Source organism: Mustela lutreola, chromosome 11, assembly GCF_030435805.1.
Source record: "Mustela lutreola isolate mMusLut2 chromosome 11, mMusLut2.pri, whole genome shotgun sequence".
NCBI classification, from domain to species: domain Eukaryota; kingdom Metazoa; phylum Chordata; class Mammalia; order Carnivora; family Mustelidae; genus Mustela; species Mustela lutreola.
Window position 1 is genome coordinate 20435679 of NC_081300.1, and position 18755 is coordinate 20454433.

Here is an 18755-nt window from a genome sequence, read left to right on the forward strand (position 1 = left end):
CCAGGGGAGGAGGCCGCCAGGAAAAGTGGGAGCTGCGGGGCGTTTGGTAGCACTCCACGCTGGGAAGTGTAGTTTCTCCCGCCTCATCTTTCTGGATGCGGGTGGGGATGGGGATCTCCGGACTGCTTCCCTGTCGCTCTCCCGCACGCTCTCCCCACCACCGTCACCCCTCCTCAGGGCCACTCAGCGCTGACGACAGGCTGAGCTTCCCTCCGCGCGCTCCCCGGGAGTAAGGGGATGAGGTGGGAAAGGAGACTGAGGGGCTCTGGCGGCTGCCATTTTGACCTCAGCCTTCCTTCCGGGTTTCGGAGCACCCCCTCCCAGGATAAGACACCATCTCCAGCTGGGTTGGGAGTCCCAGACCACTTCCTTACCCCCTTCCTCAGTTGCCTCCCACATCCCATTCCAGAGACCGGCACTCCTGGGCTTGCAGCCAGTCCCTCACACTCAGCAGATGCGGGTTTGGAGGAGGGAGTTTGGCCAGGGACGGGATTTAACAAATTCCTTGGGGACCTTGATTCCCAGGGAAGAATGGCAGTGACCCAGCACGGATTGGGGGACCCAGTCAGGCAGCCCAGAAAAAGGGAGATTATACAAACAGATGTAAAGACCCAGTAACAACATGTGTGAATCTGTCTACGAGGCTGGGACAGGAGATGAGGTGCGAAGAATCCAGTTTCAACCAAGTGGTGTAACCAAAAAAGTTGCCGTCTCAATATTGGTTTATGTTTATTTTCCACTGACCCTATGGGTGAAGATACCCTTGACCATTACTCCACCTGAATATGTTCCAGTTCATCCGACGTTACATCACCAGGTAATGCAACTGTAGTCTTGCTCTTTGTTCTCTTCTCACCCTCTCTAGCCCACTAAACTTAACCTTTCTTTTTTTTTTTTTTTTTTCTTAACCAATGAAAAAGTCCACAAGCTATAATATTCAGTTAAGGGGTTCAATTAAACACATTTATTGTGCAAGTAAGTGCTAGTGATTTGAAAATGAGTAGAAGCCCCTGCAGGAGCTTATAGTCTAGTGCTGTGTGCCAGTAATTGGTGCCTTTTCTAGATCACTCAATATCAAGATTGGAAGTAAAGAACTGTGTTTTATGTGCTGGGAAAAAGCGCAAGTCAGGGACTAGCCCCGACTGTTACTGGCATGAGCTTAAAAAGTCAGACTTCTTTATTTACATTCCCCCTGAATGTCTTTTTAACCTGTCCTTCTTTAAGATAATTTCTTAAAGGTTCTTTTCATAAACACTATTATTAACATTTCTCTTACTATCTTTTTCTTTTATCATGGACATATACAGCAAATGTTTCCTAATGAGGACATAAAGTAAAAATAAAAGACACTGAGAAAATGTAAAGGAAGTGATCAAATATATTGACCTAATTCATGGATCAAAATAATTCTACTTTGTTCCTTCTCCTTCACAGGTTAAGAGATATGGAGATCTCCACAAGGATTTGGAGAAGAGTCCCAATAATTATTAAAATTCTGGACTAGATCTATTAGGAAAGGTAAAGAAACCTAAAGTCTTACTAGGAAAAAGGAGTTGTAATGGTTTACTAAAGCTTTTCAAATATTGATGTCAAGTAGATGTTACACATTGCTGGAGAACAAGATAAAGTAGATTTATGATGCAACCTAGAGCTTTAAGTGAGAGTTCATTAAGACACTGTTTTGGTAATTAAACTTTAAGGTTTATTGAGGCAGCCCTTTGGAGAGTTTTTTATTTTTATTTTATTTATTTATTTTTTAAGATTTTATTTATTTATTTGACAGAGATCACAAGTGGGGAGAGAGGGTGGGGGGGGCACTCAGGCTCCCTGCTCAGCAGAGAGCCCTATTCGGGGCTCTATCCCAGGACCCTGAGATCATGATCTGAGCTGAAGGCAGAGGCTTAACCCACTGAGCCACCCAGGTGCCCCTGGAGAGTTTTTTAAAAGTTGGATTTAAATGTGTCATTTCGAGAAAAGAAACTAATGTTTCTGGTCATCAAGGAGTCCCACACTTTTTCAATCACTTTTGCATATATTAACTCACTTAATCCTTATAATGACCCCATGAGGTAGGTATTACTATCCCCAATCTATACATGTAAAAATTGAAGTTCAAAGGTTAAGCAGTTTATTCAAAATAATATAGTTGTTGGTGAGTGGCGAAGTTAGGATTTGAATCCAGCTGTGTGTTGTCACATTCCTTCCATCATCCAAGCCAGCTTCCCCTAACTGAAAACTAGATAATGAACCAAAGGACCAATGAGACTCCAGTTTTCTGAACTCATTCAGAACAGAAATAGTATCTTACTCAACTCTTTTGCCACACCTACCTAATCATTAGTAAAGAGTTTTGTAAATATGTTCATATTGAATTGATTTGAACTTGACCTTGTCTGAAGAGGAGACATTTAAACAAAGATACCAATGAAGAGGAATCTGTCATTCATATTTGGGAAGAATGTTACAGACAGGAATAGCAAGTACAAAGATCCTGAGGTAGGAAGATGCTTGGTTGTGTCTGAGGAACAGCCAGGTCAATACGATTGGAGCTGAGGTGGAAGAGAAGACAGGAGTTGCCTTTGGAGTGGAAGCCAAACGTCAGATCATGTAGTTCATTGCCCTTACTTTTAAAAGACTGATTCCGAAGAACACATGATTAACAGGTTATGATGCTTTATAAGAGAAAAGAAGCATGATGAAGCTGTTGGAAATATTAATGATTTCTTGAATAACTATTATGTGCCAGGTATTGGGATAGGACATTTAAATGCATTATCTCATTTAATCCTCAAATTAATTTTACAGTTAGTTATTGTCCCAGAAAAGGGAAAAATGGAAATATTAAGTAATGCGTTTCATAATTAGTGACAGAGACAGGACTTGAGCTTGATCTTCTTGAGTCCAAAACCTACTCTTTGTACTATACCACATTTTCTCATTTGAAAGATTATGATTAGGGAAGAAGCAATTCATTCATACACTTAGCAATTATTAAGTAAAAACTTAATAAAGTATTGTTCATTACAATGTAACCGATATTATAAAAATAGTATCAAAATGTAATACAACATTTTAAAATTGTTTTGTATGGCTATATTCTTACCAGTTGTCTGTTTTTACAACTTGGCAGATAGATGGACTATAAGGCACTTGCCCAAGAAACTGCTCGAGAAGTTTTAGACTATAGTCAAGACACATCAGGCTGGAAAGTGGTTAAGACTTCAGTAAGAAAACAAGTTAAATATATTTCAAGAGTTTATTTTTTAATGAGAAGCGATTCATAAAGACTTCTAAAAATACTTTCTTTTATGAATCAAAAAAATGTATTTTTACTTTTTGTTTGTTTTTATTTTTCTTTTTTTTTCCATATCTGCCAGCTAATTTATTTCTGGATTTTTATTCCCCTTTGAGAAAAAGATAACTGTTTCCAGCAAGGCTTCTAAAAAATTCCATGGAAATCTGTAAGTACAATTTCCCTTTTATAGCCATTTTTAATTTGGTGGCATTGATATAGCTAGAACTCAGTGCTACTCCATTAGATATAACGTTGCTTGATAGTGATCAGGAAATATAAATTAATTATGAAGTCACTGGGTTGATATTAATACATTAGAGCAATTATATACCAACTAATCATTTTCAAACTTGAAGACAATCAGGAAAAAAAGTCAAGTGAATAATTCATTAAGATAGGAAATTTCTAACTCAAGAAATAATCACTATAAAAGCAGATTGGTATTTTCTTGATCATAGGAGTATTTTGTGGCCCTTCTAACATTTCACTTTCCATTAAATGAACCACTAAAAAACAAAGTTTATCCCAATTTACTTCTCTGGCTCATCTATGTATTGTTTTCTGAAAGTTGCTTTTAAGGATATTTTTGAGGATAATGTATTTCAAATATAATTACACCGAGAGAAATTGTGCTGACATTTTAAATCTTATTCTTTTTTTATTTTAAAGATTTTATTTATTTATTTGACAGAGAGAGAGAGATTACAAGTGGGCAGAGAGGCAGGCAGAGAGAGAGGGGGAAGCAGGCTCCCTGCTGAGCAGAGAGCCTGATGCGGGGCTCATCCCAGGACCCTGAGATAATGACCTGAGCTGAAGGCAGAGGCTTAACCCACTGAGCCACCCAGGTGCCCTTTAATCTTATTCTTAAGAGTTGTTCATTCACTGCTCATGATATCACATTAATGCAAATAGATCATATGTTATCGGAATCACTTTTTCCCTTGTTTTTATCTTTTACCCTATAGGAGGGTCAGCATAAGCTGTACTGATCACAAGTTCACAAGCTGTGCTTCAGACCCCGGAACTGATAAAAAAAATTTTACCCTTTACAGGTGGATCTGTGTGTGGCTTACAGCCTGCTTTCACAATTCAGTTTTATGATTTTGTCTTGCACTTAGCCAGGGACAGCTAGCTTGAAGTTCTGTAGCTAGTCACTCCTCAGAAGGAACAGTCATGGGCATATAGATAGTCTTCCAGAACAGCAGCAAAGAGTATGATTTTATTTTAAAGTGGTCAGAATTTTTATGTGTCAGAGATTATATTTCAGTCTCTTAAGCCAGTAAGACTTCAGCTCTTTGTTGATTAATCTGTATTCAGCTTGGAAAATGCTTGTAAGTCACCAACCCAGATCTTGCATTGAATGCTTCTAAAATAGACAGTCTAGTACATTCACTCTGATTGTTTATGAGCAGGGGTAGCCTAGTACATCCAGTATGATTGTTCTGAGTAGGGGCAGCCTAGAACATCTGGTAGGATTATTCCTAAATAGGAGCAGTCTGGTACATCCAGTATAATTATTCTGAGTGGGCAGTCTTTTACATTCACTGATTATTCCATAGTTGTGGCAACCTGGTACATCCAGTAAGAATGCTCTGAGTAAGGACATCCTAGTGTATACACTCTGATTATTCTGCAGAGAAGCAGCCTAGTACATCCAGTCTGATTGCTCAGAGAGGGGCAACCTAGTACAACACCCTTCCAGTTCTTTTAACTAGGTACATCCTGATTGCTCTGTATGGGACAGCTTGGGACATACAATCTGATAACTCCTAATGGGGGCATCCTAGTACCTCCATTCTGATTGCTCTGAGTAGGGGCTGCTAAGTACATCCCCTCTTCTTTAGGTAGACACAGCCTGGTACATGCTCTGTGATTGTTCTGAGTAGGGGCATCCTAGTACATCCATTCTAATGACTCTAGTAGGGGCAGCCTAATGTGTCTGCTCTGATGGCTCTGAGTGAAAGCATCCTCATACCTCCATTCTGATATCTTGAATAGGTGCAACAGAAGATATTCACTCCTCTTGCTCTGAGTGAGAGCAGTCTGCTGCATATGCACAGGCCTTCCACACCCCAACCCCCCTGCCAGAGATGAGTGTGATCTTATGTTGTTCATCTAATTGTATCTCTCCCTACTTCTGGTCTTCATGTGCTTTTGCATTAGTTCCACGTAATTCTTCTGATTGTTCACTAACAAAAAAAAATTTTTTTTTTTTTTTCAAAAATTTCTCCACATTTTATTCCAAATGAAATCCATTTTCTCAGGCACAGCTGAGATGCTGCCGGCTCATTTTGTCTTGCCTTTGACCCTGAGCAGAACCTAAGCACTACTGCTGGAGCTGAGTGACACCTCCATCCATGAGCAGAAAGGGGACGTGAGGGTGGCTTTAGGGAGAAGTGGTACCATAGCTTCAGCTTGCCCCTCTTGTGGGGGGAAGGGGAAATAAGGCCCCAGTATTGACTGCCTTGGACCTAGCCCTCACCCTATCAGTAAACTCTGGGTGGGGATAAGGAAGCTCCAGTCTTCTCAGCAGTGCCTTCTGGGCATAGAGTATAATAGCGTGAGATGAGGGTGCAAGATTGAGAGATGTCAGTATCCTGCCTCTCCTAGGATGAAACCATAGCCCTAGACTGGGAGTTAGTAGGGGAGGGACGGCCTCCTTAGCTTCCAGGCGTGAGGAGGTGTTGGCTAGAAGCCGATTGTGGCTCAAATGCTACAGTCTTTTCCTACCTAGATTTAGTAGATTTTCTTGAATAATTTTTTCTCCATTTCTTGCATGCCCTTAGGTCATTTTCTAGAGAATTTAAATAGTTGTTTCTTTCATTTTCATCAGTTCTTTCATTAGGGAGGAGGGTTTACTAAAATCGTTACACAGCTATTCTGGAACTCCCATCTCCAACCCTAATAATCACATAGGATATGACAAAAATATGATCACTAAAAACCTGTGACTATTTTATCATCTTTCCGGCGCTTCCCCAAGTTTACAATTCTAGTGTGCCAAAATAGCCCCTTTACATTATTTTTCCTCCTCCCTCATCCTCCTACTTACTTTCTTGTCATAAAAGTCTATAAAGAGCCTTGGAGACATTAAAATTAGTATGTTGATACAAATCCACACATTTGAAGGTTTCCGCTGCAGCCTGAAAGCTTCGTGAAATGTATGGTCTGGGGCACCTGGGTGGCTCAGTGGGTTAAAGCCTCTGCCTTCGGCTCAGGTCATGATCCCAGCGTCCTGGGATCGAGCCCCACATCGGGCTCTCTGCTCAGCAGGGAGCCTGCTTCCTCCTCTCTCTCTGCCTGCCTCTCTGCTTACTTGTAATCTCTGTCTGTCAAATAAATAAATAAAATCTTTAAAAAAAAAAATTAAAAAAAAAAAAAGAAATGTATGGTCTGTAAAAAGTATACCAATTTATGTGTACCAATCTATCAGTTATTCCATATACTAGCTAAAGTATTTTGGAAACTGTAAAAGACAAGAGAAAATAGTTAAAATATTTTTAATTTGACCTGAAGTCACTTCATGGTATAATGAGAACAGAGCTTTATTATAGATCATAATAAAATATCTAATGAGCTGTTCATCTTAATGATCAATATGTATAAGAATATAGTTCTTAGATTCAAGTATGACAAAATTGATATTTCTGAAGAGCCTTGAACCCAGTAGATACTGAATTGTTCATTGATAGACTCAAGTATTCCACTTGATCTTAGCCAAAAGGCCAAGAAGCAATTAGACTCAAGTACTCAATACACATAAGTGTTTTGTGTTTTCAAAGAGGCTTGATATTTACATATTTTTAAAAGCCACAAACTCTAATATACCTCCAATTAGTGAATTAAAAAAAGGTAATTTTTGAGTAGAAGCCTATCCTCTGCCCAAGACACAACTTTAACTATGTTTTATAATCTTCCAAAAAGCAAAATAATTTCTGCCTTGTAGTCATGTAATACCTGTAACTTATACTTTTCTAACCTTTATGAATGACTGGAAAATGAATAAATCAGCCATTGAGTAGACTGCATAAACCAGGGGTAGAAAGTAAGTAAATATTTTAGGCTTTGCAGCTGCTCTGGTCTCTGTTGCAACTACTTAGCTCTGCCATTATAGCATAGCAGCACAATGCATAAATGGATAATATATTTTTGTGCCTTATAGCACAAAGGCACTAACATTAGTAGACAACCAATACATTAATGAGTAAGTATAGCCGTGTTTCAGTAAAACTAATTACAAAAACAGAAAGTAGTCTAGACTTGACCCATAGACCTTAGGTTGCCAAACCCTGTCCTAAACAGTAGATATGAAAAATCTCAAATCCTCGAATGCTGATAAACTTACGTATATGTTAGGGACCCTTCCCTAAGTCACATGAGATAGTCAACACTTTCTTATAATACAGGCTTTGTGTTAGATTGCCACAAGTGAGGCTAAGCTATGATGTTGGTTAGATGTAGTAAATGTGTTTTTGACTTAAGAAACTTTCGACTTAAGATGGTTTATCTCAGTGTAACCTCATTGTAAATCAAGGAAGATCTGTATATATTAGTTAGAAATATAAAAAGGTAAAAAAAATACAAAAAAGTTCAAAACTTTTTATCTTCAAAGTTTATACTATAATTAAAGAGAGAACAGATTAATAAAAAAATCCATAGTAATATATACAAATCCCTTCATAGTTTTGTACTTAAATTTTATCTGTATTATATTTGACTTCTTTTTCACAGGACCTGATAATTTTTCAGGTTGTTTTCTCACATCTTACTCAGAGCTTAATAATAAACTACTAAAAACGTTATAGATCTGAAGAAAGGAAACATTACAAAGTAAGGAAATTTGAGGGGTGCCTGGGTAGCTCGGTGGTTAAGCAGCTGACTTCAGCTCAGGTCATGATCCCACTGTCCTGGGATCGAGTCCCACATCAGGCTCCATGCTCAGCACGGAGCTTGCTTCTTTCTCTGCCTGCTGTTCCCCTGCTTGTTGTGCTCGTCTCTCTCTCTCTCTGTCAAATAAATAAATAAAATATTTTTAAAAAAAGGAAATTTGAGGCTATCTCATAAAGAAAATTAAGGACTAACAGATTTAAAGAGAAATTAACATACAAAGAAATAGTCAAATGAATTCCTTATTTGTTTGCCAAATCATAAAAACAAAGTTTCAGTTTTCATTTACAAATATGACAATTATTTAGACTAATACTAGTATTTGGTTTTTGTCTCATTTCCCCTTTTAACATTTTAGAGGTTTAGGACTTTTAACATTTTAGAGATTTAAAAATTTTGATTTTACTTAAACCTATCCTCTCAGTTTGAAAAGAATCATTAAAAGGGAGAAAAGGACAGCCAGTAGCATTCAGACTTCATTTTTATTGAACAACCTTCTGCTAAATAGTGAGTTTTAATCCAGTTTTCTCACATTGTCTTAATTCCATTGATGGATAACCATATCTAATTTCAGTGATGGACTTGTCCAAGTCCTGACATCTTAAAAATGAATGAAATTCAAAAGTCTCTGTCTATAAACAAGGTTCAGTTGTAACACAGGCATGCCCATTCACTCTATATTGTCTCTGGCTACTTCACTGCCACCCTACAAAAGCTGAATAGTTGCAATACAGATCATGTGGCCTGCAAAGTCTGAATTATTTACCATCTGGCCTGAAAAATTTGCTGACTACTGCTTTAGACACATTACATCCTTAAATTAAGAATTGGGGCTACAAGATAATGTGTAACCACACAAACTTCTCATCAGTTACTTTGGCTTATGATAAAATACGGCAGGCAAATATTTATGAAAAAGATTTTAGAAAAATCCTAAAAGAAAGTAGCCCCCTCTAAAAAGACAACTATAAACAGTATAAACAAGATTTGTAGAAAAATACATTTTGAAATAGTTTATATTAATTATTACAGTGATTATTTAAATAAACCTGGCTACTTCCAGTTGAATATTAGTGTTTTGAATTGCTGATATCACTTTCAAGTGTCCTTTCCTGTTTGCTACATTAACCTTTTTTTTTTTTTAAGATTTTATTTATTTATTTGGCAGAAAGAGAGCACAAGTAGGCAGAGAGGCAGGAAAGGGGTGGGAGGAAGCAGGCTCCCTGCTGAGCAGAGAGCCTGATTCGGGGCTCGATCCCAGGACCCTGAGATCAAGACCTGAGCTGAAGGCAGAGGCTTTAACCCACTGAGCCACCCAGGCGCCCATAATTTTATTTTATTTTTTTTAAGATTTTATTTATTTGACAGACAGAGATCACAAGCAGGCAGAGAAGCAGACAGAGAGAGAGGAGGAAGCAGGCTCCCTGCTGAAAGCAGAGAAATTAGCCTTCTTTATACTATAATATTATATTTTGAGCTTAGGCAAAGCTTGTTTAATTTTGATTTTCTCTATTTTGTTAACTGCAGATACCGTGTCGAAGGGATAATTCCAGAATCAACAGCTAAACTCTCTGATTTCCTCTACAAACCTGAAAACAGAGTTACATGGGATAAATCACTGAAGGTGTACAATATGGTACACAGGATTGATTCGGTAATTTGTTGTCCGATATTGGATTTTTACTATATCAGTATATGTTTAGTTTTATTAGTGATTTGAGCATATCAAACCTGTATGATGTAGACACTGATTTCTACATCAGTGTGATGTAGACCCTTCATATTTTATAGGCTCGCATTGAAAGCTTTATAAAAGTCTTAAAACTTCCCTCTTTATTAGTCAAAAGTTTAATTCTAATTAGCTTGATTCTGTTGTAAAGGCTTAGCACGTCCTGAATCTAGCTGGCTTTTGCAGATGTGTGTCTTTGGTCTCGAGGGGTTTGAAATGTATGTATTCATCTCCTCCATTAGGTGGAAAAACATTGTTGATTTTCCTATCCTTGTTGATGGGAAGTCAGTAGATTTATCTTAATTATAACACATTAGATAACAGGAATAATGCAGACACATACTGTAGGGACTTAAGAGCAAATAGCACGTAACTTTTCTCAAGAGTAAGGATACAGTATGGAATAAAGTAATATGATTGTAGTTTCAGCAATGCTTTATCTCAAATACTTTATCTCAAGTAAATAGTTGAAGAGGAAGAATAAAAACAAAGAAAAAAATACAGGTAATTAGAGTAGAAAGTTTAAGTCATAGAGGTGAGAGAAAAGAGTGAATTTAAGAGAGAATTAGGGCAGCATGCTACAGACCTCTTATTTATTAAGACTGCTGTACTTTGTGGTATGTACATTATACCTCAATAAGCTGATTTTTTAAAAGATGGTATTTATTTGGGACAGAGGGAGGGAGCACAAGCGGTGGGAAAGGGTAAAGGGAGAGGGAGAAGCAGACTCCCCACCAAGCAAGGAGCCCGGTGTGGGGCTTAATCCCAGGAACCTGAGATAATCACCTGAGCCAAAGGCAGATGCTTAACCAACTGAGCCACACAGGTGCCCCTCAATAAGCTGTTTTGAAAAATTGAATCATAAAGCAAACTTTTAGGATTTTCACAAACAATTGCATTTGTAAAATTCCAGGTCTTTGGTCCTTTATGTCTCCAAGCCAAGTTCTACACATCAAACAAATGTCTCACATATCTGCCATCACCTTATCATTTACTTAGATTCTGTAGGTGAGGGCGTCTGGGTGGCTCAGATGGTTAAGCAACTGTCTTCAGCTCAGGTCATGATCTTCGGGTCCGGGGATGGAGCCCTATGTCAGGTTCCCTGCTCAGCAGGAAGTCTGCTTCTCCCCACTGCTCCTACTCTATCTTCTTCTCTATCTCTCTGTCTCAAATGAATAAATAAAATCTTTAAAAAAAAATTCTGGGGACAGCTGGGTGGCTCAGTTGATTGGGTGGCTGCCTTCCGCTTGGGTCATGATCCCAGTGTCCTGGATCGAGTCCCACATCGTGCTCCTTGCTCGGTGGGGAGCCTGCTTCTCCCTCTGCCTCTGCCTGCCACTCTGCCTGCCTGTGCTTGCTCGCTCTCTCTCCCTCTCTCTCTCTGACAAATAAAAAAAAAAGAAAAAAGAAAAAGAAAATTCTGTAGGTTACCTTTGCCTCCTTTTATTAAATTTATTTTAAAGCTTGGGAGTGGGGAGAGGTTATAGAAAAGCCAAGGAAAGTAAATGTTTCATTTTGTAGGAGGATCCTGAAGTTCTTGTCTACAAAAAAACACCTTTCCACTACCCTCTTGGGATTTAAACATTCAGTTTGAGAAACATAGTCCATCAGAAGTTAAAATTCAAATGGACTGTTTCTTTCATGACTGATTGTACAGTTCAATTCATACTTCATATATTTCTGCTATTGCTGCAAATCAGCTTTAATAATGGAAAGAATACTAGATTTGGCATCAGAAAAACCTGGCAACAGATTCAGAGAAATTATGTGATTTGCCCAAGGTCATCACAGCCAGTACGTAGTAAAATCATGGCTTAACACTTGATCTCCAGATTCCAAATTCTGTGCTATTTGATCTCCAGATTCCAAATTCTGTGCCGTTTCCAATATACTATGTATCTCTAAGTAGCGTTACACTGTAAGAAATACTTTACCTTCCTATGAATATAATAGTATGAGTCTCCAGGCGTGTTTTTCAACTGATTCATTCACCCCCATTGGTGAGGGAAGGATTCCTGCTCTAGGGCTATGGGGGTGATCAAACACTTGTCATCCAGCACTAGACAAATCCGATCAGCAGTGCATTAATCCTTAGTCACAGCCTGGGAGAGGAGGACTGTTCCCACTTTGTTAAATTGGCATTTGTTAAATGGAGCAGAGGGTGCCAGATGGTGAGCCACGTTTCAACAAAAGACCACAAGAGAAATCGAAATGAGAAGTTTATTACTCACAAGTCCATGGCACACCGCTAGGAGCCACGTGGGGAAGTCAAGACAGGGTGCAGGCAGAGAGGTAGGATCTAAGGCACCACGGTGCTAAACCAATGTATTTTTCAGAATATATTATGTAGCCAGTGTGGACTGGTAGAAATAGTACTGTCCTGGGAATCTGGAACAGGGTTCTAATTCTGTGTTTACCTCTAGTTTTGCATGATTTAATCTCTTAGTCTTCGATTTCTTCACCTAAAAGTTTAGAGTAGATGACAAGATTCCATTCTAAATTTCCTGTACTTAATTCCTGACTAGATACATGATTTGCAAATCATATTTCTCCCATTCTGTACATTGCCTTTTCATTTTATTTATGGTTTCCTTTGCTATGCAGAGCTTTTTAGTTTGATGTAGTCCCACTTGTTTATTTCTGCTTTTTTTTTTTACCTTGCACTTATAATTATAGATCTAATATTCCTCTAACACAGAAAATGCAAGCTGATTTGATGATAAGTTCTTATAGCTTCAAAGCCCTGCTTTTTCTGAATAGTAGATAACCATATGCAGTGAAATTCTTTGGGAAGCGATACAAAGAATAGATATCAAATAACTGTTGGAATCTTTATGGTTTAATTTGTTCCAGGACACAATCATATGTCATACCATTACACAGAGTTTTGCCATGGGCTCAATTTCCCCCCGAGACTTTATCGACTTAGTGTACTTCAAGCGCTACGAAGGGAATATGGATATTATCAGTTGTAAGTTGAAACATTTTGCCCACATTTGGAATTAGTATGAGACATTAATAAATGTGTTTTCCTTTAACCCACAGTTTGGAAAATACTGTGTTTTCAGTTTTTACTTTTTTATTTACTTAGTGAGACCAATAAACATATGTATAATACAGACAAAGAATCCTAACATTTTACCCAATGCTGGAGGTGCCATTTACATCAGTCAGTAATTATGGCATCTTTTGCTTGGTAGTTTTGTATCTTGTATCTTGTATCTTGTATCGTGCTACACTGGGTATAGACAGATACTTGCAGGCAAAAAATCTTACAGCATATGTTTAAAATCTAAAAAGACACAAAGTTAATCTTTGGCTATATTATGTTATATTTGAATATCCAGTAAGTAATAAAATTCCTGAAGAAATTTTCATTAGACGCGTCTTTACATAAATTTGTATGTTTCTTTTAGAAATTAGAGGTTTTGATATATCCTTTGCCCTCGCAAAAATGTATCAAATGTATCACTAGGTAAAATGCAAAAGTGTAATCATTTCCGAACTTGCTTTATTCACTTAAAACATACCAGTTCACACCACAATGTTCTTTGGACTCAGAGAAATGCAGTAACTCCTGGTGAAAGGACTTGGTAGGACAGTAGCTTAGAGATACTTTCTTAGCCTAGAGCTAATTTCTTCAGATTTCAGTTAAATGTCACCGTCCCTGTCTGAATAGCCTTCTCTAGTGTAAACTTCTTGGGGATAGGACAGTTAAGTGCTGTTAATTATTATTTTCCAGCAAGGTTTCAGTTGCTCTGCTCTGTCTCTGAGACTCTAAGTTTCAGAGTCCAGACTGCGTCATCGTTCTGCTAACGTGCTCACTCAAACACAGTTCTGGGGACAGCACGCCAGTAAGGCCTGAGATTCAGCACTTCTCTGTAGGTGTGTCTTGTAGTTTCTCAGTTTTCATTGAGCTGTCTCCTTCTTATCTGAGAGCACATAAATTTTATTCACCGTCTACAGCACAAAATACTATGTCTGAATTGTAGATCTGTTATTTTCCGTATTTTGAAGCAGACCATTTCAATCTCATTTTTAGTGTCAAAGGGAAGGTAAGAAAGAATTATGGAAATTAAAATAACCAAATAGAGGTAGTACTCAATGACTCAGTACCAAATCTGCTTTGAGCAATTTTTCTTTAAATGAATTTTTGATGAATACTGAGTTTTCTTCTTAATGTTCTTCCATTTGTTGTTGTTGAACTTACTCTGCAGCTTGCTTTGAGCTCAATATTTTGTGTACATTATTTCACCAATTATGAAACTAAAGTTCACAGAAATTAAGTTACATAGCTAATAAGCACGTGAACCAGAATTAATTCTCAAGTCTTCTGACTTTCCAGAATCTGTGCTATCATACCACATGTCTCACAAAAGACCCAAACTTGTTTGTGGAATATAACAACAACAAGTTTTAAAGAAAAACAAGGACAATCTCCATATTTTAAACAAAGAAAAAAATATGTTAAAATCACCTCTTGCAGCACCCCTATGCCAACACAGTAGGCTCTGTTAAGATGATAAATAAGTCATGAATGTGGAAAATGCATTCAGCCACATTCGTCTCTTAAGCTACTCCTAAACTAGTGTTTAACATTGCATTTCCCAGAGAATTGATTGCTTATATTAAAATCATATAAAAAAATCCATCTTCTCTGACAAAAGCAGGATTCAGTTGCACAGAAAAAACAAATATTTATATATATTTTAAAAGATTTTATTTATTTATATGACAGAGAGAGATCACAAATAGGCAGAGAGGCAAGCAGAGAGAGAGAGGGAAACAGGCCCTCTGCTGAGCAGTGAGCCTGATGTGGGACTCGATCCCAGAACTCTGGGATCATGACCCGAGCCAAAGGCAGAGGCTTAACCCACTGAGCCACCCAGGTGCCCAAAAAACAAATATATTTTTAAAAAATAGTTTTAGAGTGTATGTAATTATCATAAACAATCATAATCAAATCACCTCCCTTTTACATTCACATACAATATAGTTATGCTGCGTAATTCCTAAAACAGGCTGTACTGATTTTTAATTATACTTTGAATTAGCTACAGGAAATTGGCAGGAAAGAAGTTTTTGATTTTTTTTTTTTAAGATGTATTTATTTATTTATGTTACAGAGAGAGTTCAGGGGGAGAGGAGAGAAAATCCCAAGCAGATTTCATGCTGGATTTGGAGCCTGTCCCAGAGCTCGGTCCCAAGACCCTGAGATCATGACCTGAGCTGGATGCTTAACCATCAGGTGCTCCAGCAGAAAAGAGCATTTAAACTATCCTTATTGATAGACAAAATAGCCATGTCAAATATTTTATTTAGAAGATGATTAACATGTTGTACATAAATGTTGAGTCACATATATTGTACACCTGAAACTAGTATTTCACTGTATGTTAACCAACTGCAATTCAAATAAAAACTTAAAATATAAATAAGTAGGTTAAAAAGAATCTAGTCTTAAAAAAAAAATGATTAACCAAAAAAAGTATCTCTAATCCCACTCTCCAAATGAAATAGTCTTCTCCTTTGTGATTTCTTCTTTTGCTTCAAATCTCAGAGAGTAACTACATGATACTTTTAATACTTTTTCTTGTATGTAAAAGATAACAGTATCTTTAGAGATAATAGCATGAGAAAATTTGAGAGGACATTAGTGCTTATACTGGTATTTTCTCAATTTTGGTCTATATACAAGCATATTACAAACATGTAGGTATATATGTATAAAACAAATATCGGTACTGATAATAACTAAATTAAACTAAATGCTATATCATCTATCTTTTAAAATATGCTACTTGAAATAGAATTTTTGAAATAGGCTTCATTTTAATTTTTTTTAATCATGTAGCTAACAGTGTGGATTTTCCAGCATATCCTCCATCTTCAAGTTATGTCCGTGGTTATAACCATGCTTGCGGCTATATATGTTCCCCTCTGCAAGAGTAAGTGTTACTTGCATTTATTTATTTTAACAAGTTTTTTAGCTCAATTTGTTATTTCTAACTCATTGGTAGAAGTACATGCCAGCATATTCTGTTAGGAAAAAAAAATTTCCCCTAAATGCAATTTAAAAAATAATTTTTATAAGTATTTTCATCACCAGAATGGTTAATTCCCTACAAAGTATGATTTGAGGTCTCTGGGACTAGTCACACATACACATTCTCTCTATCCCCTCACCCCCAGTGAACCTTAACCTGATGGCTTTTATTTCTCCATTTGAGTTACTTCTGTGAATTTTTAAGGACTTTTTGTAAATTAAAAATACATATCCCTAGAATCATAATACACTCACATTTATCAGCAATGAATGCTTTACCTTAAATGAATTATTTCCAGTGGACTGCCTACAAATACCTACAATAGGTAAATTTGGAAAGAGCTAGAGAAATCAGAGGAGTCACTGCCCATCGGTGACCAGCCTAGGGATAAATGGTAACATAAAGTACATATATTTTGTAAATGTATGTACATTAATTCATACATTCCTTAAGTTTTAGTTTTTGCTAAATGATTTTATACAAATAATAGCTATTGGCACATAAAATCATATAAAATTTTATATTGGCCAGATATGAACCTCTCATTTGGAGGAGAAAAAAAAAATGTAAAGAAAGTAAAAATCAAACTACATTTTAGGCTGTATTCCTTAATGTTTTCTCTGTGAATAAGAGAACTGAAAGAAATTCACAATTACATACATTAATGGACAGGATCATTGATGCAGATGGTGACATTGGTGGTCTTTTTACACACCTGTCAATTTTGAATCTATGGTCAAGACTTTATTCTTCACAGCAGGAGAAAACAAAACAAGGGAAGGATTACTGCTTCAGGTCAGTTGGATAAATTAGTGGTTGGCAGGGACTGTAGCTGGAAAGCTACACATTCTGATGTGTTTCACAGGCTAAGTCCCCTTCTTGCATCTTGTCAACTTTCCCTTTCCACTGCAAAAAACATGGGGCAAAAGCTCTGAAGTGGATATCCCATCAAGGGTGGGAGCTCTGCCTAGCATGCTGTTAGAGGAAAAGATACAGTTTCATCCGTGGTCTCAGAGAAAGGTACTGACAAAAATGATTCTCTTGTACCTTCTCTTTCCCTGCAGCACAATATTTTGGGCAGCCAACATTTGTAAACAAGTTATGTAGTAAACTTACAGAACTTATTATCAGTAGTAAAGGTACTGTTTAGTAAATACTGGAAAGGTTTTTGAAGCATGTAAAGCCCTAGCAAACTCAAATAGAGATTTAAGACCTTTTCAACAGCTAGTGAATATTCATAATCTAGCCACTTGAGGTGCTGTAAAAATAGTCTACACTCTCCATAGACAAGAGTATAGGAAAATGGACACATGGTTTGCTGGAGGAGTGATCTTCATATCCCTGCAAAAGAATTTTGTAAAACTGTACTGTGCCTTGCACATTTTTAAGTTGATATTAAAATTTTTCATAAGATTAAATTATGAGGGTGCAATTTTCAGCACTCTAAATATTGACACTCTAAAAAAAAGTGTTCTGCCATTCTTGTAAGCATACCCAATAAACTCTAAATACCATAATAACTAGAAACCTAGATAACTATCAATTTCAAAATACATACAACCTCAGTCAAAAATTTACATCAATTTCTCCTTCTTCCCACATTCTTTCTTTTTTCCTCATATAATTTAATCCTAATAGAATATATATTATTGAGTTCTCTTATTCTTTTATTAATCACCCTGTCATTTTTCTTTGAAAAAAATGTTTAATTTTAAAAATCCATTTTATTTCCTGTGACATTAGTATCTTAATGTTACAAAATATATGTGTGTACTAGATTAAATTATTATTACATGATCAAAATAAAAAATATATTACCAAATGTGATGTGACTATTAAGTATAAAGGCAAAGTTATGGAAAACACATTTTTTATTATTAGCAAAACTTAGATAGCATTTACGTTGTGCCAGGAACTTTATAAACAATTTACATATATTGATTCATTTGGTCCTCCCAATAACCTCATAAAGTAGGTAGTACTACTATCTCCATTTTGCAGGAAAAAAAATGGAAGTCCAGAGAGATTAAGTAATTTTCTCGAGGTTAAACATAGGTAATAGTAAAGCTCAGCTTCAGACCAATGCAAACTGGTTCCAGAGTCCATGCTTCTAACAATTACAATTCATTTAATTGTGTATTAGTAATACTAATAAAATAAGATAGCTTGGATGTGGTATAAAAATAATGAATCTTGGAACATTGAAAAAATAAAAACAAAACAAAAAAATGAGCTAGCACTTACTATTGTCTATTCCTACGTCACATTTCTATGAGTGTAAGCAGTAAGAAAATTTGTTTGCATAAATAAGTGGGTTAAAATGAAAAGAGTATAATTCCAGGACTTTCATTAAATGCTTTGAATTCTTTTGTGTTATATACCATAAAGTACATAGTGACCTATAATCAAAAAATATTTTTAATGACCTGTCAGCTGACAACCAAGTTAGATCCTTAAATTTTATTGAAAACAAAGAATTGACATGACTTGGTAAGGATTTGTTACCCAATCATTAGTCCTTCACTTTCTGTTGTTCATTTTTTTATATGTCAGAGTAAAACACCGTAGTATCATTTGGTACTCTTCAGGGAAGATGACGGTACCTTTGTTCTTTAAAACAACAGAAGGATGATGAACAGGCTAGTGGGAAAGAAGAAGCCTATATTTTCCATCAGAGATGGTCTCAGATCAGTTTAGGGAAGAGGTACATATGGAAGTTAGAGATTTGAAAATTTATTCCTTTAAACGTTATTCATCCTCTTGTACCCTTTGGAAAGTCTTCACATACTCCAGTTTA

At 36.7% G+C, this 18755-nt stretch overlaps 1 protein-coding gene across 2 annotated transcripts in view; it reads left to right on the forward strand.

Moving 5' to 3' along the window:
• Positions 1-18755, forward strand: part of STARD6 (StAR related lipid transfer domain containing 6) — a 37386-nt gene that overhangs the window by 176 nt on the left and 18455 nt on the right. Inside the window, exons 2-8 of one of the 2 annotated variants that reach the window (XM_059140770.1) lie at positions 758-817; positions 1435-1518; positions 3131-3224; positions 3412-3461; positions 9710-9836; positions 12765-12882; positions 15766-15859. In XM_059140770.1, the coding sequence (XP_058996753.1) occupies positions 3135-3224; positions 3412-3461; positions 9710-9836; positions 12765-12882; positions 15766-15859 (479 nt within the window). In that variant the 5' untranslated portion in view covers positions 758-817; positions 1435-1518; positions 3131-3134. Of the gene's footprint in view, positions 1-23; positions 818-1434; positions 1519-3130; positions 3225-3411; positions 3462-9709; positions 9837-12764; positions 12883-15765; positions 15860-18755 lie in introns of those variants that run through there. The other variant, XM_059140769.1, reaches the window with a different exon arrangement.